The 23,043-nt window shown below is 43.3% G+C and overlaps 4 protein-coding genes across 4 annotated transcripts; 3 read left to right on the top strand and 1 right to left on the bottom strand.

The window, feature by feature from the left end:
* Positions 1–550: 550 nt before the first annotated feature.
* Positions 551–1,771, bottom strand: LOC125534323 (uncharacterized). Its single transcript, XM_048697577.2, has 2 exons — positions 1,206–1,771; positions 551–1,103 (listed from the first exon to the last, which is right to left on the bottom strand). Exons 1-2 carry the CDS (start codon positions 1,708–1,710, stop codon positions 691–693), a joined length of 918 nt encoding a protein of 305 aa, XP_048553534.1. The 5' UTR covers positions 1,711–1,771; the 3' UTR covers positions 551–690.
* Positions 1,772–7,393: 5,622 nt separating this feature from the next.
* On the top strand, positions 7,394–13,850 carry LOC125540083 (crossover junction endonuclease EME1). Its single transcript, XM_048703661.2, has 11 exons — positions 7,394–8,111; positions 8,931–9,091; positions 9,186–9,251; positions 9,344–9,497; positions 9,614–9,717; positions 10,835–11,001; positions 11,439–11,502; positions 11,574–11,692; positions 12,538–12,627; positions 13,299–13,413; positions 13,495–13,850. Exons 1-11 carry the CDS (start codon positions 7,511–7,513, stop codon positions 13,648–13,650), a joined length of 1,797 nt encoding a protein of 598 aa, XP_048559618.2. The 5' UTR covers positions 7,394–7,510; the 3' UTR covers positions 13,651–13,850.
* An 880-nt stretch (positions 13,851–14,730) lies between these two features.
* LOC125534322 (zinc finger BED domain-containing protein RICESLEEPER 2-like) lies at positions 14,731–19,131 on the top strand. The gene is made up of 5 exons (XM_048697575.2): positions 14,731–15,091; positions 15,355–17,208; positions 17,339–18,609; positions 18,699–18,763; positions 18,867–19,131. Exons 2-5 carry the CDS (start codon positions 16,631–16,633, stop codon positions 18,897–18,899), a joined length of 1,947 nt encoding a protein of 648 aa, XP_048553532.1. The 5' UTR covers positions 14,731–15,091; positions 15,355–16,630; the 3' UTR covers positions 18,900–19,131.
* A 126-nt stretch (positions 19,132–19,257) lies between these two features.
* Positions 19,258–21,894, top strand: LOC125538143 (ras-related protein Rab-2-A-like). Its single transcript, XM_048701440.2, has 6 exons — positions 19,258–19,758; positions 19,885–20,024; positions 20,265–20,347; positions 20,437–20,641; positions 20,727–20,795; positions 21,841–21,894. The coding sequence occupies exons 1-6, from the start codon at positions 19,713–19,715 to the stop codon at positions 21,892–21,894; spliced, it is 597 nt and encodes a 198-aa protein (XP_048557397.1). The 5' UTR covers positions 19,258–19,712.
* Positions 21,895–23,043: the final 1,149 nt, after the last annotated feature.

Here is a 23,043-nt window from a genome sequence, read left to right as displayed (position 1 = left end):
CCTTCAAACGTTTTTCTGAAAAAATAGATCGCGCCTGCGGCCGCCGAAGCACCCGTGCCAGCCTCGCCGCCCCACCCTCGCCTCAACCTTTCCCCACCGCCATGCTTGCTGCCGACCCAGCCATCCCTCTAAACCGGCGAACCACCAGAAATTTTCCGACAAACCTGCACCCCTGGCACCCTAAGATAGACAAGGATACTGCCACTCCCCTGCACTCCTAAGATAGACAAGGAGGTTCATGTTTCCCCCAACACCCCTAAGATAGACAAGGAGGTTGATGTTTTCCCCAACGCCCCTAAGATAGACGGGGAGGTTGATGCGCCTTGCGCCTTCTATTTTCTTCACTCCATGAATTGACTCACCCGCAAAAAAATAATTGACTCACCCGCAAAAAAAGAATTGACACACCCAAATTTCGTTTTGAGACGATTGACATGCAACTAAATTGGACGAATTTTGTAACGAACGATCATATGTGTTCCTTAATCAACATATGGCGATTTTAAAAAATATAGCAAACTACTAGTCTTTATTTACAGGTACCTCTCTTGAAGACTGGTTAGGAGATCTTTATTTCACCCGCAAAAAAAAGGAAATCTTTATTTACAGTAAGATTAGCAAGTACTAGTCTTAAACATCATAATGAGAAGACCAGCATAAACCCATACGAGGACAAATATATCCACAACATCAGCAGTTCGGTAGCAACCAACACTGCTTCACGTCGATGGCATTGGCGTCTTCATGGTGGACCATCCCCATCAGCTCCGTCACGACCTCCTCCGTCAGCGCTTCCAGCACTGCAACCGCTAGCTCGGCACCGACGTCCCACCGCCCCAGCAGGGCATCCCCCCTCTCGCCGGGCATGTCCAACGGTACGAGGTCGTGCCCATTGGCCTCAAACATCTCGTCCAAATGTGCAATGCTGGTGGCACGGTCGGTCCTCGTGGGCGCCGGTGCGGGGGGCGGCGCCGGCGTCGTCGTCGTTGTTGAAGTCTCCGTGGGGACATCGCCGGACTTGCTGCTTTCTGTGGCAACTTTCCGCTGGAGCAACGCGGGCCTGCGTGCCGCGTCCAGGAGCTCCCTGAAGACGACAATGGCCTCTGCGATGGTCACAAGTATCGCTGCGTGAGCTCAGTGCGATAGTGCATGATCGACGACCAATGGCGCGGAGGAAGGGATATGGGGGCTGCGTGCTTGCTTACTCTCGGCGACGGCGTACGCCCGCGGCGGCTTCTCGAATGCCCGGCGCTCCAAGACGGACACAGGGCTCAGCTGCTTCGACGAGTCGTCGTCCTCGTAGCTTTCTCCCTCGTCGTCCGCTGCTTCAGCCGTGTGTGCCTCGACGGCGTTCTTTCTTTTGCTCGCCGCCTTCTCGCCTTCGACGGAGCACGGACCAATGGCGGCCGACCGCAGTTTCTTCTTTCTTTTCGTGGATGCAGGCGCCGCCGTGCCGTGGAGGAGCTTGGAGAGGAGGCCGCTCGCGGGCGTTTTCTTGCTGGCCGTCACCCGCCTCGGCGCCGGGGAGGTGCCCCTGCTCCTTGGCCAGCAAGGTAACGCAACGCCGCAGCCTCCGGCCGCGTCCAGGGTGGTGGGGGAGCAGCCCTTCTCGAGGAGGTAGAGGTGAAGGGAGAAGGGCTCTTGCTGCTCGTCCAGGAGCTCCGACAGGCGGCGGCTGCTGCCGGAGGGCGACGGTGAGGGGCCGGCCATGGGCTCGGGTGATCTGGTGGTTTGGTGGAGTGGACAGGGCCGGATGGCAGAGACGTATGGAAGGCAGTGGGAGTTTATAAAAAAGGACGCGAGGGAAGGGAAGATGGTGTGTGTGAGGGTGGGAGAAGAGGCACATCACAACTTTCTTTCAAGTAGTTGCACAAAAGAGGTAGCCAAAGGGGGTGATTCACATGATTCCTAAAATGCAAGAGTTACAATACACTAGCAAACGTGCCGTGCGATTACACACACTTGACGGCATCATCAAATCTCAAAATATTTCGAGATGTCGTACGAGAAACAACATGATAAGTGGTGTTGCGAGAAAACATAAAGGCGAGACGATTTTTTCAGTGTACTGAAGGTGTGTCCAATTTATTAGATAACAGAAATATCAACCTAGGTTCCCGTATCAATAGACGCATTTGCTGGATTTCCTCCTCAGTGATGCCCAAAAAATAGTGCGTTAGGCTAAAAGTAGCAAAGTACATTTTAGTTCTCAATGAGACAATGACAGCATGTGCATAAGCATACTAGACATTTGCATCAAATACAATCAAACCGTAAGAACATGCATAACAAGTGTTTAAGGTTGCATATCAACATTGATATCTTTAAAACAAAATGTTATGGGCACAATTTCAAATAATATGGAAATCAGTATTAAACCATCGGTTTACATAAAGCTCGTATTAGTAGTTTAGTGTACGTCATCGTATATGTGTTGGTTATTGTGCACTGGGCAAAATAAAGAATTAGAGAGGATGATTATGTACCTGTTGCAACCTTTAGCATATACTCCCTCCGATTCAAATTATAAGATGTTTTGGATATTTCAATATGGACTACATACCTACTGAAATGAGTGAACAAACACGGTAAACCGCGTCTATATACATTTGATTCAGAAAAAGTTTAAATGTCTTATAATTCTAAACGGAGGGAGTACATCTCCTATGGCGCCAATAAAAGCTTTTGTGAGAGCATGAAACTATCATATCTAGTCAATTTAAATGGGTAGAAACATATATAATAGACGTTTTTAAAATGCATCATATAAAAGTATTAATTAAGGATGCATCCTAAACATAATTTAGAAATAATTAACTTGCAGAATAATAGCATATTTGGAAACTACACATTTTTCTGGGCGTTTTCCATATACAACATGTTTAATTCAGAGTTAGGGTTCAAAAGATATGAATATTTTGAGAAGTAGCTAGGATAAAATTGCAACATTGTGCAGCCCATCTGCTAAACGACGCTTGGGCGAGGCAACTCTATCCTACACCAAAAGAAATTCGAAGAGAAATGACAGAAAATGGGAGAAGCTAGGATTGGAACTCAAGTCTCCCTGATGGAGGAGTGAAGATCTAGCCACTCAGTCGCTTTGTTTGCATTTGTTTTGTGAGGGGATAGTTGTACATGAACCAAAGTCAATGCCCAAGGAAAAAAATAACCGTTTTTTCCACTTACCAGTGGCATTGGTTGCGAGTTGTGACAACTTCCGGGGCAACTTCATGACAGACAGGCAGATGGGTGTGTCTAATCAACAGTCGACTATTTTTCATTTGGGTTTCGATCGAAATTTTGACCAACAATTAGTGTGTAAAAAGTGTACATGTCGCTAATTGCTTCTTCGTGATTCTGCATATTTTTTTCGCGTGGAAATTGCACAAATACACAACATTTGGGGTTGAGGTAACAAATAAAATCACAACTATAGGGGATTTTAAGAGAAAAAAACACAACTCTAGGACTAATCAATAACAAAAAATATAAATTGCTTCGGTTAGTCATTTAATGAGAAATATGACATGTGGGTCCCATGTATTAACTGACTAGAAGGACGACTTGGCTTGAGTCGAGCCAAACCAAACCGAGCTCAGCGCGCTTTGATTTTCTTTTATAATGTTCAAATATAAAAAATCAAATTTTCTAAGAAAGGTAAAATAAATAAAACTAATTTTTTTGAAACAATTCAATTGAATAATCCATCTTCACTGATCAATGTCGAATATTTTTAGCCTATTTTGCTTAGCCATTTTAAAGTTTGGACAGTTCTCATACAAAAATTGTCCAAACTTTAAAATGACTAGGTAAAATAGGGTAAATATTTCACGGGTTGATCAGCTAAGATGGACTGAATTACTACATTTTTTATTTTTTATTTATTATCATTTTAAAAATATTTACTTTATTTACTTTGAATATTGCAATTTTTTAGAGTGCTGAGCCGTCCCACTAGTCACTTAACACATGGGGCCCATGCTTTACATTGAGCATGAAGTGGTTATTCGGAGTAATTTGGTTTTTTTTGTTATTGATTAATCCGAGAGTTTTGTTTTTTTGCTAAAATCCCCTAGAGTTGTAGTTTTTTGTTACCTCAGTGCCAAATGTTGTGTATTTGTGCAATTTCCTCTCTTTTTTTCCCTTTGAGTCCAGCTATGTGAGTGTGATTGTTTGGTCACAATTCATGGAAGTCTTGTCGGTCGCTTTCTAGGGCGCTCATGAGATCCAAGATACAGGTGTACGACCAAAACACACCAAACGGGAAGAGTTCAAATGATTGTAGGCGAGTGTTTTTTTGCACCTACTGGATGAAGTTTTCATACCAAGGAGCAAAGTTCAAGGTCACTTCCACTGTGCTCGTGTGAAGATCAACTCTAGTGCCAGCTAAATGAAAGGTTCAAGTCTGGAAAGCCGCCTTTGTCGGAAACACATAAGGTTGCAAGCGGTGCTGGATCCGGGTGTCCGCTACAAAGCTAGGCGGGACAGTGTGGCTGATGCGGGAGTTGATTCAGACCTTAAAGTGGTGATATTTCTTGTATCCCGCCCTCAAATATTAGGAATTAGGAAGACGAACTACCCATATATGTGTGAGGGGAAGGGGGGGGGGCATTGGCCCCACCCCACACCATGACAGACAACATGGTACATCGTTTACATTTCACATTATATATGTTCACATAGTCATACATTATTTGCACCGCATATGCCTCATGAACCACCGCTGTAGATGTAGGTTTGCCACTAAATGTTCACGTTACATTGTTTGCTTCTATAAGATAAGTGGAGAAATCTATCGAAATGACTTTCTTGCATTTTCAAACTCTTCTATGAGTGTTTAAGTTTGACTATCATGTGTCCCCCCTTTTCACTATAATTGGCGTTCATGCTAGGAACCTTCTTTTCGAAATACATATCCATTGCATGAATCAAGACATGCATTATGTAATACTCTGGTACCTAAAGTAGACTAGACGATATCCTATGTGTTGCCATGGAAATTGCTTGTCATCTATTTCAACGAGATTTGGTTATATGTACATGAATATTTTAAATTAATAACAAAAGAACAAAAACTATAAATACACGTGAATGCAAATAAATATTTATTAAATGTAAATAAATAATGTAATGAAAAACATTTATGCCTTCTTTGGAAATGAAAGTACACATATGAATTAGATAGAAATGCATGTGTAAAACACGGGACTGAAAAAACGTATGGATTTTACGGATTTGGATGTTTGGTTCATAGGAATAAGGAAAACACAAGAATCCTAATAATTAGAGTCAAATAAACATCAAGAACCACATGGAAAGATAATTAGCATGTGTTCTTCTCGCATATGAATTTAAAAGAGAGGTCCAAGCGGATTGTAAATTTATGAGTTTTTTTTCTATAACAGGGACCAAAGGAAAGTTTATTCCATTTTTCTCTTGGTATACTCCTCTGAACCAAAGGTTCTAAGTGTGCTACTATATGAAAATTTCTGTTCCTCCACTACGGATCTTTGGTTGGAGATTGGCTACGAATACCCTTGCGACTATGGAAAATAAAAAAAGTAGAACCGTCGAAAAAACTGACATGTGTGCTGTTTGTGGCGTTGAACGGGAGGATACTTTCCATGCCGTATGCAGATGTCCGATGGCGGGTGCGTTATGGGACGCCATGAGGGAGTCTTGGCCTTTACCAGTTCGAGCTGATATTCAGTACACCGGGAAGGACTGGCTACTACACCTCCTAGCCGGCTGCAATAAGACCCAGCGCATGATCATTTTGATGACTTTCTGGCATGCTTGGCACTGCCGGAATGAGGTCACACATCACAAGCCAGCGCCACTCGTCGAGACGTCGAGACGCTTTCTCAATGGATACATCGAGTCCCTTATGTGCATAAAACAGTATCCCAAGGGGGATATTACGAAGGGTAAGATGGTGTTACAGTGTGCAGGCCAACCAACCAACATTCAGACCAGGTCGCCACATGCTGAAACAGAGGTGCATAGGTGGATGAAGCCTCCTGTTGGATGCGCAAAACTCAATGTGGATGGCTCCTATGTGCATGGAGAGAGTACGGGAGGAGCTGGAATGGTGTTGCGGGACGACAAGGGAGCTGTGATTTTCTCGTCCTGTCGTTATCTCCGCTCATGCTACTCGCCGCTTGAGGCGGAGCTAGCTGCTTGCCTCGAAGGAATCGGTCTAGCACTCGCTCACACTGATAACAACCTGATCATTGAACTTGACTGTAAAGAAGCAGTGGACATGCTGAATGACATATGCATGAATCGATCAGCTGTGGCTAATATGGTAGAGGAGGTGAAGAGCCTGCTGCATGGCATTCGATGTCACAAAATCGTGCATGTAGGCAGGCCATGTAATGCTGCTGCTCACTATATGGCGCATATGGGACGATGTTCTCAGCGTACAACCATTTGGTTTAGTTCTGGGCCAGAGGATTTATGTATGATTTGTGAAACTGAGTGTAGACACATTACTTAATTAATGTACACTCTTTTCACCCGCAAAAAAGGAGGCCTTAAGTTTTTTTTGCATGCATGATTGCATTTTAAGATGAGCCTTTTCTGATGCATAGTTACACTTGAGATGGCATAGTTGCATGTTAATTACATTAGCGAGATCAACTATAGATTTTATACGATCCACTGACAATGTTGAAACGGAAGAGATGGGACCTGCTGAACCAAAAGTCAATTTCGGCCATGACATCGGGATAGGTTCATACATCAGTCACCAATAGACCTGGCCATGGGCAGCCCAGCCCGGTTGGCCCGACCCGGTCCGACATGAAAAAGCCCGAACCAGCTTGGCCCGACGCTGCATCCGGGCCGGGCTCGGGTCTAGGCCCGCTGTTTTTTGTGATTTACTGAAGGGGCCCGACCCGTGGCCCGACGGGCTTTAACACTTTCGGGCCGGAATTGGGCCCAAAAATCAAGCCCGGTGACCGGGCCGGTCCGGGCTCGGGCCTAGGTTTTCTATCACGGGCTTCAGTAGGCCCGGTCTGGCCCGGTAGATGGCCAGGTATAGTCTCGCGAGCAACAGTGATTTGCTCTGTCTCAGAGATCCTTGTTTATTACTCCCTTCGTTTGTAAATATAGGGTGTATAGTTTTTGGCATGAAAATTAAAGAACGTACGTGGAGTAAAAATTTCACAAGTTTTGGGTGAGATTACACCTGACTAATTGACATGAGAAAAATAGAGGAGTTTGCCTAATATAAGTAAATGTAATCAAATTCCTAAAAAAATTATTCAAACGAGTGGTGCAACGCAAGACATCTTATATTTTGAACTTTTTCTATAAAATCTATACACCTTATATCAAGAAACGTGGGAGTATTATTATTTTTTCCATCCAAAGTGCCCGCCGCCGTCTCAGAGAAGCCAATCCACCGAACCGCGAAACCCCCAAAAATCGAAAAGCCCGCCATCTCGGCAGAAACCGCCCCAGAATCCCCAAATCCAACTGCGTGCGCGGAACCTCGGCAGCGACGATGGCGCCCCAGGCCCCGGTCGTCGAGATCATCGACGACGACGACGACGACGGCGTCGGCGTGGCCGCCTCCCGTCCCGCGCTCCTCTCAGGCAGGCGGTGCCGCGCCACTCCCCCGCCCGCGGCAGCCGCCGACTCCCCGGACTTCCTCGGGGCCTTCTCCCCCTCCCCGCCGGCCCCGAAGCGGCGCGCCACTCCATCGACCGCGGCGGTCCTCGACTCTCCGGACTGGCTCGGGGCCTTCTCCCCCTCCCCTCCCGCCCCGAAGAGGCGCGCCACTCCCTCGCCCGTGGCGGCCCTCGACTCTCTCGACTTCCTCGATGCCTTCACCCCCTCCCCGACCGTCCCGAAGCGGCGCGCCTCCGCATCCGCGTCCGCGACCCCGATCGTCCTCGACGACGACACGCCCCCTCCCCCGCCGAGGCGGCGCCCGTCCCCGACGCCGATCCTGCTCCTCGACGACACGCCTCCCTCGCCGTTCGCTCCGGAGATCCCGGACATTGCTGTTGCGGCGACACCGCCAGCGTACGCCACCCCGCGCTCGACTGGGTCCTCCAGCGTCCCAGGCTCCTCTTCGACTGGCCGCGTGCATGAATCCTCTGGTGAAGTTTCTCGACTTAGCTTTTAGCCCTTTTCCTTTTCTAGATCTGAGAACTGAGTGGTGACCGTCTTGCTGAGCACTATGAAGTAGTAATACCTGATTTATTTATTGAAGTTGCTGTGTGGCAAAATATATGAAATTAGTTCTAGTCATGCGTTAGGATGCAAGTCATGTAGCTCCTCCTCATCAAGCGAGGCAGTTTTTCTAAGAATTTTAATGATACACTGCTTAAAGTGTTGTGTCTATCGGACTACGCTGGCGATTTTGTGAAAGTTAATGCTTGTACTGTGACCGGTAATTTCTACACCAGATAGGCAAGATATCCGTTGTTCGCTGTGCTGCGCAGTTTGAGCTGATTTATTGGTCCACATTTGTTTCAACATCTGTCACATGCAGGACAAACAGCAGCAATTTCCTTCGATGACTTAACTGACCAAGGAAACATGAAATCACTAATCCTGTATTGAGTTCATGGAGAATAAATGGGCTTTTTGACCACTCAAGTTCATCTCTATCATATTTGGCTTCTGGATAACACGTTGGTTCATTGATAAGTGATAACACTTACACTGTATATCCACTTACCCAGCTGCCCACTTATAGTACTATTTATTGTTAGATACCCATATCCCATTTATACCAAAACCAAGAGTCTCAACTCCTAGCTCTTAGAGAGTTCTTTTTTTCATTTCTTATGTGGGAGACACTCTATCCCCACTCATGAATTACTTGATGAAGGCATGTTTTGGTGTCTGGACTCATCATAATTTGTGTACAGTTCTGTAGGAGTGACCAAGTAACTCTTATTTGTGCCTTACAGGAGCTTCTTGTCCAATATCTCTGGACAGTGATGATGAGTTGGATGACTTTGGGACCACAGAGCCATTGGTCAAGTTGATTTTACCCTGTGGAAATTCTTCTCCGCAAGAACAGGATGACGACAACATGGAAGAGAATGCTCCACCGATCAAAGAAAGAAAGGTAAAACATGTCTGGCTGATTGAGCATGCAACTTATTAGTTCAGTTTCACAAAAGATGCAACTTAAATAAGAGGCTTTTGTGTATTATATATAGGGACAGAAGAGATTAAATAAAGAAGAGAAAGATAAAATGATTGAAGAGAAGAAACGACAGCGAGAGGTTTGGCTTGTAAAGTATTTTACAGAGGAACATGTTTGTTGTGGCGTTTGACAGTGAATAGAGAATACTGAGAGGGTGCTATATATTTGCAGGAAAAAAGGTTGGAGAAAGAAGCTAATAAAATTCAACAAGCAGAGAAAAAGAAGTCGGCCAAAGAAAAAGCAGAATGGGCTTCAGGCAAACGTGCTTTAGAATCCATTGTCGCCAAGATCGACTCAAAGGTCATAGAAACTGGCTCAATCGGAGGTATACTAAACAATGACAAATCAAGCTAGTCATATCGAAATGCCATGTTAGTATCTACTATCATGCATCGTCTTTAACTTTCTTTACTGCTGACATAACTGGACCTTTGCAACCAGGTGCTCTCCTGACAATGTTTTCAGAAAAGAAACTTTCCTATCATGTTGAGCGTAATCCAATGAGGGGATCAATTTTGTGGAAGATGGTTTCTCCAAATGATCAGGTGCTTATCAGTCATATGGTAGCTGTCATATTGTGACGTTACTTTCTTTGGTCAAGTTTAGTTTGTAAGGATTTGTGACCCAGCGCCAGAAGGCCAGAACTCAGATTTTCTTATTAGTGCTGGCTCAGTGACCTAATTGTTTACTTCTGTGCTATAACTTAGTTGATGCTCAACAACATGCCTTTCTAAAATGGTAAAACTTATTCTTGGGAAAAATACAGTTTGCTTTTTTTTGGGGTTAAATTTTATCTATGCTTGGTAGGTGATTAGATGTATCCTTACAGACCTGACATAAACATGCTTATGATTTAGATAGTGCTAGTCATGTAGCTAAGTAGTCAGTCAATTCTGCCCATGCCTAATTCATACTTCAGTTCCTTCAATATTTCAATGCACAAAATATGAAATTGATCATGTTCAACTTTATATTTGTGTCCTTGTGGGAGTGTTTTCCAAAACTTGCATGAGTATTTATTTGTATAGCACAAATGCTTACTTATGCACCTCTGTTATAAAAACAAGCACCGGTGCTTAAGCAAAAAAGGGTTTATTTTTACAAGCACCTCTCTCAGCACGTTGCATTGTACATGGTCTTGTGGCGCAAAATTGCAACAAGACATAGAGCCAAGGCAACACGGAATGGAAAATTCATTATCATTGTAACCACGTCATGAATGCCCTAAAATGGTACTCCCTCCTTCCCAAAATATAAGGCGCGTTTGACTTTTTCCGGTCTTCATCACACAACTGTGACTATGATTTTTTACTTATTGCATGTCTACAAAATTATTATAAAGAGTTAAAAGACATGTACTAGAATTATTTTGCAAGACAAATATGACAGATATAATCTATACATGTTCAATCAATGCACTTTGGTATATATTAATGGTCAAAGTCGTGCATCAAAGACCTTGAAAAGTCAACCACACCTTATATTTTCGGAAGGAGAGGGTATATCTTTGTGCAAATGTCAGTACCATGACCTCATCGTGTTTATATACTACCTCCGTTCAGAAATAAGTGACATGGTTCTAGTACAAATTTAAACTAAAACCATGTCACTTATCTCCGAACGGAGGGAGTATATCCTAAGAGTGACATGTCTTTTATGCAGGAGCCAGCTTTGGAGCCATATATCCTATTTGTGCTCCAAGCTGAGGAATTCTGTGATCTTATAAGCAGTGGAAAGTTCTTGGATCATGTTCTCGAAGCTCAAAGTCTCTATCCAACTTTCACCATTTGCCATGTCACTCATAAATTGATGAAATATATATATGATAGGTTGGTTCATCTAAGTCTGAATTACCATGCCAACTGTTTTTGTTTTATCTATGTGGTCCTTTTCTTTGCCAATGACTGATAGTTCTTAGTGCACAGCAGAAAGTAGCTGACAACATTATTGGTAACTTTGGCATGCTAATTTTACCTCCTCATTGGTGTGTGTTTACCTGAGCTATACACTAGGGGGGTTCCCCACTGCTATTTCCGTGCCACTGATAGCTTGGTTGTAATGTCCTTTTATCCTATTTATTCTATAAACCATAACTAACATCATGGATGCATAAAAATGACTAGGAAGGAAAGAACTGACTTGCATGGTTGTTCTGCATCATGTTATTCAATATTTCCTCTAATGTAGCTTTTATGTACAGAAAATATATCAGTTTCCCATAGTTTAATCTTGCTAAAATGCCTTGTCTTTTATTTTGGCATTTCAGAGAGCAAAGCCAGTATAAGAATTCCGACAGTTCTAATAGATGGAAACGTTCACCTGTGGAACAGGTCAGTTTTCAACTGTATTAGATTTTTCCTGAACTTTCCTAACTAAAATTTGTAATTGATTTATTTTGTAGGTTTTGTGCAAATTAGTAACACACTACGATAGAGTTCATTCCAAGGATTGCGCAGATGAGGATCAACTAGCAGAGCACGTTGTTCGCTTGACAACTAGTCTTGCAAAATGCAAATTCAGGCAAGTTGCATTTTTAGATAAGGATGTTTAACTTCAGATGGTCTTTGCTCTTTCTTGCAATTTTATCTGTTTTTTTTACTTCCCTGTTCTTTAATTGCTTTCTGTGGTTGCTCCTGTTCAGACATTTCTATATCAGATCAATTCAATCATAGTAAGGGTATACCTGTATACATATGCCATGTACTCCCTCCGTCCGGAAATACTTGTCGGAGAAATGGATATATCTAGATGTATTTTAGTTCTAGATACATCCATTTTTATCCATTTCTGTGACAAGTAATTCTAGACGGAGGGAGTACTAGATTCTGGTATTATACATTATTAACTGCGTATAAGGCAGTCATTTTATTTCTACAGCTGTCATGTACATGCTTTTTTTATTATAGATGGATGTACCTCATATTAGAACTGGTTTGGTACCTTTTTTTTTCACTTCAGCCTCACTAATTTGAATTTCAGTTCACATGCTTCTTTGCTAGTCGCTGGTCCTTCATTTGACAAAATAAGGGGATAAATATGTCAAGGTTCCTTTAGACACTTAAGTCACACCTCTAACACTGTAAACTTTCTGCCGAGAAAGATAGCAAAACACAGTGCCTCCATCTCTGACCTCTGTTATAGCTCCTCTATTGTGACCTTGATGTTCCATATAGCAGCCAGTTTGTATCGACTGTTCTCCCTCTAAAAAAAATGTAACACGTACCTCCTAATGCCTACAAATGTGTTACGCAATATAAGCTACTGTCAGATAGTTCAATTCAAATATAACTTTCATCCCCACTAGTTGCAGGTTTGTTTGTAGCAGTTGCATGTTTTTATTAATGTTCCCTTTAACTGTTCCACAGGAAGCAATTGTCATGGTTATCTGTGCAAACTAATGGTGTGATAGTCCCAAATGATTTTGTGAATAAAGATCAGCTTAAGAAGGATACTTGGTAAGTTGTGCTTGGAAGTATATACTAAATGGCATTTCCATTTAATGTTCTGTGTTATTTTTTTCCTTTTCTATTAAGTTTAAAACTCCTGGAAACAGCCTCTTACAGAAATGTAGGGAAAGGCTGCGTACTATAGACCCAAAGTGGTCGGACCCTTCCCCGGACCCTGCGCAAGCGGGAGCTACATGCACCGGGCTGCCCCTATTAAGTTTAAAACTGTTCTGTTCCTGTTTTTTGATCTATGTTAAGGAGCACATTTCCACTATTATCACTTTCTGCATTAGTTCACCTGCAGTTTGGTCCTTACCTTTGTTTTCCTTTTGCGAAATGGAATTTTGGTTGATGGTCTAAACTAATATGACAAATGAATTATACTTCTGTACAACAAATGGTAATGGACTAGGGTATAAAATAAATAAATAAACCTTCAGTCATATGGTGGAACTTTTGTAAAATAAATGGTAGTGCACAAGGGTTTTGTGGTCGGCGTAATTTGCTTAAGGTTAGTTGTGGCCATATTAAGCATGAACAAAACTTGACTTAGCCTCCAACTATCCATCCAACTGCAGTTCCATAGTAGTTTTTAACTCACCAGTTTTGACTTTGAACTTTTTAGATGAGAGTAACATGTTTGCAGGGTATCCTGTGCTAATTCCTCTCGTCTGCGACAGGTTTATGTCTTTACTAGCTATCCCAAAAGTCAAGCCAAGGCTAGCCCTGGCAATCTGGAAGAAGTATGGTACCATGAGGTCTCTTCTGAATGTATATATGGATCCCAATAAAAGTGTGAGTGCCAACCTCTTACCATGTTCTGCAATAGCTTGACTGTAATGCCTTCAGGTGCTCATAACTCGGTTTATGTATCAGAATCGCGAGAAGGAGCTTTTGCTTAAAGACCTGAAGTATGAAGATAGCCTCGGCGAGGAAAGCAAAAAGGTGGGACCAGTATACTCTAGGAGGGTGTACAGAATGCTCATGGCGGAAAATGGGGCAATGGAAGCAGAAGAAGCTGTGAAATCCTAAGTTTATGCAGTAGGATCCTTTGGTCTTTTGGACTTGTTAACTTAGCGTGTATGTATTAGGTGTTGCGCTGCCCAGATGAGATTCCAAGTTTCATGCTGTGCTTTTGTAACGAAGCCATTAGCTCAGCTGCTCATGTTCCGTGAAACCTCTGAAAACGGAACAATCGTATGTTAATGCTAGTCTCTGAGACTAGAGCTGTACGGTACTGAACTTCACAAATGGTCAAGCATCTACTCTCTCCGCTCCAAAATAAGTGTCGTAAGCTTAGAACAACTTTGTACTAAAGTTAGTATAAAGTTAATTTTGGGACAGAGGGAGTATATGACAAGCTGCGTGTACGGTATTCTGTGAGACATCTGGATTGATATTAGTCCCTTTGTATGTCTGTTGGCACAGCATTGAGGATAAGAGAGCTTCATTGGTTCAAAGGATTATTTTTTTGTGAATATTGGTTCAAAGGATTTTTCCTGTGGTCGTTTAGTTTGTGGGATTAAAACACTCAGGTCATCTCCAACCCTGGTCCTCAAAACGGACATAGTATTTGACCGTCGGCGAGTATGGGACATCGATATCAAGCCGGCCATCCAATGCTTGCCCTATACCTCTGCTTGCGATGCAAACAAAATTTAAACCAGACTGACAAATATCATACAAACAAGATGAAATTCATGCAAACTGACAATTCAATATAATTTACATAAATCGGATGATATTTTGTCCGTTAAACTATAAAACTTTAAAAAATCTGAACTAGTTTGCATTCTCACATATTTTTCCATTCCTTTGTTGTACTAAGAGTTATGCAAATCAAAGAGGCCCTAAACAATAATGGCTAACACTTGTATGGCTTTAATTTTGTTGAATTTGTTGCTTTGTTGTTAGTGTGTTCAGTTTGACCAATATGCAAATCAAAGAGGCCCTAAACAATAATGGCTAACACTTGTATGGCCTTTGCTTATCTTGATTTTGTTGCTTTTGTTGTTTGGGTGTTCATTCTGATGATCTGACCAATATGGTCAGCAACAATTGTATCCATGATTTTTTTTTAGATGTTGTATCCATGAATATTGATATCTATGAACAAGGAAATCTCACGGACCCTCCCAGTCAATAATAATTGTTTTTTGTATGACATGTGGACCCCGAGAGATGTATCGTCGTACTAGTGCTCCAGCAAGGGCGGCAGTCCCCCGAGTTTCGCCGCGCCGCCACCCATCTCTGTCTCTCCCCATTCTCTTCTTTCTTTCCCCCTTCCCCATCCGACGAGCGCCGCCGCAAGGGCCGAAGCCCACCGGCCACGCCCACGTATTTTCCACCGGCCGTGGAGCAGCGCACACGGCCGGGGGGCGCAGGCGCACAGGAGGACCACGGACGGCGCGCGGCGGAGCAAGACGCCGCCGACGGTCGGCAAGCCGCGAGTACCGGACTGGAGGAGTCCACAGTGAGTTCCCCCTCCCTTCACACCTTCATCGATCCGATATTAGTGCTACACTAACCGAGGACATTTTAGCCTGATCTGACGCGATTGATAGAATAAGTACATTTGTGGTAATAATATCAGTATATGCTTCATGTTTGTATCGATCTAATTCCTCTGCCATGAAGCCAATGTACGCCATTTATTTACGCTTCCTGTTTTCCGATTTTTAGGTCTGATTCCTATTCGTGTTAGCACCAACCTTACTACTTCATGTGTTCTTGTAGGGTTGATATCTGAGAGCAAGTTTGCATGGCATCTTCTGAAACCAGCGCCGCACCGGCAGCACGGAGCTCAGATGTGGCTGGACATTCAACTCCAGATGCCACACCGGACACTAGTGCTGAAGAAGCATCACAAGGTGCCACTGATGGGTCTGTCAGAGTTGGCAATAAGAGAAGAAAGCTTCCATCATTGAGGTAATATCACTGGCAGTCATGTAACTTGCGCTGGATGTTCAGTTTGGTGCTAAAACTTTAAAAATACGGATTTGTAGTCATCTAACTTGCTGTGTGGTGCAAATACGGTGCTTTTGTATTGTATCCGGCGTACAACTTCCTACATGGCATGCCAGTATGGGAGTGGCCCACATGTCAGTGGCTGCAATATATTTTTTCTGATAACTCCATGGATTTTTTATGTGTTAATGAACAGTATATATATATATATATATATATATATATATAGTAAAAGTAGGAGGCGGAGAGATATGTAAGTAATAAAATTATGTTCAAATATTGGTGTGTTAGAGTATTATGCATACAAACAATCCTTTGTGAATAAAACATTTGAATATAAACCTGTGTATTATATTAGGCATGACTGTATATTCATATCAAAAGTTTAAATTTTTAATTATGAATATCTATACGAACATGAAACTATACAAATGTGCATACAATTATTGAATTGTTCATACAATTCGAATAGTATTTTTGAATTGCAATTTTACAAGTATTTGTATTATTCTAAATTATACAAACATTTTTGTAATTAATAAATATTTTTTAAATAATATATTAACAGTTCTGAAAGAAATTTATTTCATTTCTATTTACAATATTTATAACACGTGAATTTTAAACATTATTTACTACTGAGATCATAATTTACATACAACATTCAAAAAAAAAGTCGAAGGTGCATAATGGGCTGCACTGATCATATTTCATTAGAGTTGACAGACCCACGTGTTACAAGAGAAGGAATACAAGATTTAGTTATCCCTTCCATAGATGACATTGTTTCTGGTGGTTACAGCGTGTGCGCGTCTTTTGTTGGCCGTTGGTTCGAATCCTCCCGGCTTGTATTTATCTTTTATACTCATCTAGGCTTTTTTGCGTTATTAAAAAAATCCAGGGAGTTGTCCGAAAAAATGTACTCTTTATTTTTTACGCCGGACACATTAGAAAGCACCGTATTTGCACCATACAACAAGTTGAATGACCATAAATCCGTATTTTTAAAGTTTAAACACTAAACTGAACATCCAGCGTAAGTTCTATGACTGCTAGTGATATTACCTCTCCATCATTCATATGGAGCGATTTCGAGAAACTGTTTGTCGATGGGGAATGGAAAGCCGAGTGCATCTATTGTGCCGAAATTCTTCCTGCAGAAGCTGCAGGTGGCACGTCACACCTGGAGGACCACCTGATGTCGTGTGCTGATTGGCATGCACTGGCAGCCCCACAGGAATCAAGGTTGTCAAAGGCTTTTGACGGCGGGGAAGCCGATTGGGAGGATATTCTGTTTGATCAAGAGGTTGCCAGGAAACATCTTGCGATGATGATCTGTGCTCATGATTACCCTCTGTCTATCGTCAATCATGCGGGTTTTCGGAAACTGTGTTACGCATTACAACCAATGTTTCAGATGGTATCAAGAAATGACATTAGAAAAGATATTTTGGGTACGCATGCGGCCGAGAAGGATAAGATGGTGAAGTATTTTGCAGACTTTAAAGGTCGAGTCGCCATCAGTACAGACATGTGGACTGCAGAACATCAGAAGAGAGGTTACATGGTAGTCACTGCACATTTCCTTGATGAATCTTGGCAACTCAAGAGTTTTATGTTGAGGTAAAAAAACGTTCTTTTCTAATCCTTATAAATCTGAAATGCTTGTTTAATCATCGCAATCTGAGATGTTGCCTTAATCAGTGTAAAACTACCGTATCAATCTGAAGTGTTTACTTTGCATTTGTCTCAGGTTTGTTTATGTGCCTTGCCCACATAATGCTGCAGTCATATGTCAAGCACTGCATGAGTCCCTTGTTGAGTGGCATCTCGAGAGAAAGATATCGACGGTGACTCTGGACAATTGTATACCAAGTGATGAAGCTATGGAACATTTGCCAGATAAGTTGGATCTGAAATCTCTTCTATTGGAGGGTATATATCTGCATATGCGCTGTGGTGCACATATGCTTAATCTGTTTGTGAAAGATGGCATGGATCTCATGGAGAAGAGTATAGAACGGGTTTGTGATAGTGTTGCATATTGGTCAGCTACTCCTGGGAGACATGATAAATTTGAAAAAATGGCACAGACTCTGAACATTGAATACAAGGAAAGGTTGTTTCTTGATTGTAAAACCAGATGGAATTCAACATACAGAATGCTAACTATTGCATTAGAATACATTGAGATTTTTGAAACACTAAAGGAACGCGAGAAATCATTTAGTTGTTGTCCAACCAAAGATGATTGGAAGTTTGCCAAGGAACTTTGTGTTAGGCTTAAAATTTACTATGATGTCAGCGAGTCATTTTCAGGCACTAAATATGTTACTGCAAATATGTTCTTTCGTAAAATATGTTGCATTCAGTTGGCAATACGGAGATGGGCTGCTAGTGACAGTGAGCTTGTGCAAACTATGTCTGAGGAAATGAAGCGGAAATTTGACAAATATTGGAAAGATGTACTTGATCTTATGTCTGTCGCAACTGTTCTTGATCCAAGGTACAAGCTTCATATGTTGCAAGCTATTTTTGGTTCTCTCTATGGAACGGAACATGCAGCTGTGGAAGTTGCCAAAATAAGGAAGTTAATGACTGATTTGCTGAAACAATATCAAGAAGCTGATGGGTTTGTGGCTACATCAGAGGCTGTTAGCAGTGCTGCTTCAGGAGCTGGTGGAGAAGATGACATTATGGACATATTTGATCGATATATGTCCTCACGGCCTACTATCGGTGCTTCTCCAGTGCAGACAGAATTGGACTTGTACTTGGAAGAGCAAATTATCCGTAGAATGCCAGACGAAGACATCATGACTTGGTGGAAGTATGGGGGTGCAAAGTATCCTACTTTGCAAAGAATTGCTCGTGATATATTGCCTATCCCTGCGTCAGCTGTGATATCAGAATCAGCCTTTAATACGAAGGGCAGACTGCTTAGTCCACATCGTGGCCAACTCGCGCCAAGCATGGTAGAAGCTATTATGTGTATGAAGGCTTGGTCCCGTGCTGACATGATTGGTAATTGATCCTCTTGAATTTCGATCGTTTGTTTACTTCACATTTCAGAATAGCTATTTGTTCCTGAATCACTTGTATCTTTGCATTAGGGGACGGCAATTCGACCCTCTGTGCAGTGTTTCAGAGTGTTCTTGATGATGAAGAAGAAATGATGGTAACATATTACACTCCTTACACTGGATTTTTATATGCTGCAATGTTTGTTATTTTTATTTCCATGATTTTAATTGTTGTGCTTTTGATCTGTTCACTTCAAGGATGACTCTGAATCTATGGTAACCGAAGACTAGTCTGCCAAGAGGCGAAGAACCGAAGATGATGCCTAGAAGCTACTGTCGTCCTTTTATTTATAAATGAGAATTGCGATGCACTTATGTTTGTCTCGCGGCTGTACTTGTGCTTATTTGATGGCGTGCGATGTCATTTTGTGAGAAGCCGAGACTGAGAATTTATGTGTTTGCCACTTGTGCTTCTTTGCTATTACCTGAAGTGCTAAATATTAGAATTGATATGCTTTTTTCTTTTCTTTTCTTCTGTTTATTGAGGTATTATGTATACGTGTTGAGAGGACCCGATGGATCAGGCATGGACATGGGCACAACTTTTTGCCCATGGGTTTTTCTTCCGTGGACGGGCAGAGAATGCCTTCATGGATTTATTTGGGTATGAATGCTGGTAGGGCCTTCCACTCCATTAGTTGGAAGCAGCAACTGATGCCATGGCCGACTGCATCAGGTGTTTGTTGGAAGCTGGCCCTGATCCAAAAGTTTTGGCCCCTGTCTCTAGCGCTGGCCCGGGTTCGCCGGATGGTGCCCGTCGGCGTTGCTGGCCGTGGCCGGGCCTCCCTTGCGCCGCCCAACCTCTCGTGGTTGGATGCTCCTGACCGGAGTTGGCATCTGGGGCGGAGCAGCTGTGGGATGCCGAACAACCTCACCGCACATGACGGCGGTTTTGGCGCACCGCACCCCACCCCACCCTGCCGCATCCATCCGTTGGAGATGCCTTGACACAACCTAGCCGAGCCCCAACCAATCAGATCAACTCTCGAATCCCACCAAACAGAGGATCGCCGTCGCTCGTCGCGATCGAATCCGCGACCGAAGATGCAGTACGATCACCTCTTCTCGTACACCGTCATCGGCGACCCAGGTCGATCGTCTTCCCCCCCGTCCCTAATCCGGCACCCGCCGTTCCGCATGGCCGGCGAGCAGGGCTAGCTCGTTCCACGTACGAATCGCGGGGTGCTGGCTGACGGCGATCTATCCACTGTTGCAGGCGTCGGGAAGTCGTGCCTGGAGCGGCAGTTCACGGCCAGGGCGTTCCCGGAGGCGCACGAGCCCACCATCGGCGTCGAGTTCAGCACGCGCACCCTCACCGTCCACGACAAGCGCATCAAGCTTCACATCTGGGATACGGTGAGAGGAACAAGATTTCTGCCCTAATGCCACACTTGATCCCTCCCTTTGTATCTGTAATGTACTCACTTCTTGCTTATTCAAATTGTAAAGGTTTTATAGTTGCCAAACTGTTTGGTTAAAACACAATTAAATTATGCTTTTTCATGCCTTTTCATGGCGTCTTTCTACGTACCATGCTTGTTGAATTTGCTCTTCTGAAGCATATTCATCTCGTATTATCATGTCTTGGCTTTGCAGGCTGGCCACGAATCATTCGTATCTGCTGTTGACCAATGCTACTACAGAGCTGCTTGTATCATTTTGGTTTATGATATCACAAGGTACCTCTCAATGGGTTGTCAAACATATCTGCTGCGGCGTTTGCTTCGTGCATCCGATGGTCCTTAACGCTTCACCGACCTTGCTTCAGGAGGGAGACCTTTGATCATATTGCTATATGGCTATCAAGAGCAAGAAAGCTGTCGAAAGCCGGCGTAACATTTGTGCTGATCGGGAACAAATGCGACCTGTCTCACATGCGTGCGGTCAGCTATGAGGAAGGGCGAAAGTTCTCCAGGAGGCACAATCTGGTGTTCATGGAGGCCTCTGCAAAAATCACACAAAATGTTGAAGAGGTAATGGTTTATCCCTTGTACATTGGGTGTACAATTGCACTTTATTTTCTGTTGGAGATTATCTTAACGTTGTTATGTAATGTAGGCATTCGTTATTACCGCAGAAACAGTATACAAGAAAGTCCAAGATGGTGTCATTGATTTATCTGAAAAGGTCAGTCAAGTGCTTGCCTTGTCGTTTTCAAGTTTTAGGTTCTGTTGGTGTTAATCAAAGATACTCGGATTGTATTTTTTGGGGCCAAATAGGCCGCCTGGGAATTCAGGACAATGCCCCGACCCCAAAATTTTCTAATCAAGGCTTAAGAGTTTGCTCACAACCGTAGCAAATCTTTTAGCTTCAGTTGATCACATACTTAACCTTAAGCATGGCAAATATCGTTTGCTAGCAGTACTTAAATAATGTGAAACCAAAATAATATGTTTCCCCAAATCTGAGAACAGCAACATAGACATGCCACATTTGTTTCAGTCTTGTCGTCTGGGACAGGACTTCGGACTTTCTGCCATGTCCAGTATCTTCAGTTGCCTTGCAAAATTGCAATCTCTGGTAACTCCATATAGCCAAGTGCTTGAGGACTGATCCTTAGGAAACATGATAGTATCCTTGAATAATTGCTGCCACATCCTGAGTAGCCTAGTAATCCTTACCAATCTTCAAACGTGCTTATGAACTATATAAGATCTTTACAGTGCTTCTTCCACAGCCCGGATAGGAGAGCAGCATTGACTGAGCTCATCACAGCATTCCTGACATAGCTTTCACCCATGGTGGGACCAAATAGCATGGTAATTTCCTTTAAGATTTGTTACACCAGCACAGAGTCAAAGAACACAGGTAGCTCTTGTTAGTACACATGGCAAGTGGGCCGTGAAAATCGGAGCAGAAGGAGCCTAGTTATATGCAGTGTGCCAATGTGCCATAGCCAAGGAACTGAAGCCACTGCCACAGCCTGTCGGATTTCACATCTCTCCTCGCAGCCTTCTCCTTCATGGCGTTTGAATGGTTAGAATTAAGGTGGATATGAACTGTAGTTTCACAGTCATTTCGGCAAAAAGGGTGTGTAGTGTGTCACTCGAAGCATACACAGTATTATATCGTCAGTTTCAACAGAACGCACAGTTTCATGAAATATACTCTTTCTTAAGATGATGCAGTTTATGTTTGACAATACATAATTTTGTTATCCTACTTGTTGCAGTTTGTTGGTTCTTACATATGCCTGAGAGCACACCCAGCCAATCTGGAGGTGTAGCTGGATCATCCTATGGAAGGAGTAACTGCTGCTTGGTTTGGTGTCGGAAATTGGCTTGCCAATACGCAGGCAAGGCAAAAAATTGGCTATCAATTGGTTGGCAACGAACTTACTTTGCCAACCTCTCGAAACCTGGCAATTTTTGGCAAGCTTTGGAGTTGCCGAATGTTGGCATGCCAATATGCTGGCTAGCCAAACTTTGGCTGTCAGCCAAGCATGGTCTGAACTCATGGCGCAAATTTGGGGCGACAGTGACCGATGAAGCTGAGAAACCGAATGAGCAGTGTATGTGGTAACTTAGTGTGTATGTATATATTAGGTTGCGGTACCAATATGAGATCCCAAGTTCAAGCAGTGCTTTTGTTATGAATCCATTAGTTACTCATGTTCTGCTGAACCTCCGAAACCGGAACAATCGTATGCTGAAGGGCTGAAGGCAGGAATGTTAATGCTAGATCTCTGTATGGCTAGCTATGGTACCTTATCCTGTGAGACGACAGGATTGGTACCGTAAGGAACTCCATCAATCCTGCTTCCAGGGAGGGTCCCTGCATTTTGTGCGCGTCGACAGTGCAATATAAGTTCCCCTTAGGTGCAGCCGTGCAATGTACTACTTGCTCACACAAATAAATCCACTGAAAAGAGCGATGGTGGCTAGGCTCGCAGTAACTTGGTTCGTCAGAATATATATGCACCCGTGATGATACAACACTTTCAATAACTGGAAACTCCGTCGACGGCCACTGTTTCAAAGATGATCCACCTTGGATCACACTGTCCAGGTTTTTTTTTGGCCGAAAAGGATCAGGTCTCAGTGAAAGTACAAAACACCTCAAACATAATAAAAATTACATCGAGGTTCATGGACCACCGAATGACCATTGCCGTTACCGGAACAAGCTGCCGACGCGTCGCCGTCGTCGCTCCCACACCGGAGCCAGGCCGAACTTGTCGATGACAGCCGGAAAGTCTTCGTGCACATACCCCTAAGGACCAGCATCCCCGAGCCACAGTCGTCGTCGTTGAATCCTTGAATCGATGGGAAGAAGATGACACCAAATATCTGTTGTGTACGCAGGACGAGAAACCCTAACCTCGCCGCCCTGAGGAGCTGGCAGGAATCTACGCCGGAGCTCCGTCTAATCCATC

This window comes from Triticum urartu, chromosome 2A (assembly GCF_056163025.1).
Source record: "Triticum urartu cultivar PI428250 chromosome 2A, HENAU_Tu73, whole genome shotgun sequence".
NCBI classification, from domain to species: domain Eukaryota; kingdom Viridiplantae; phylum Streptophyta; class Magnoliopsida; order Poales; family Poaceae; genus Triticum; species Triticum urartu.
Note: the sequence above shows the minus strand (reverse complement) of the source record. Positions and strands in the feature narration are given on the sequence as shown.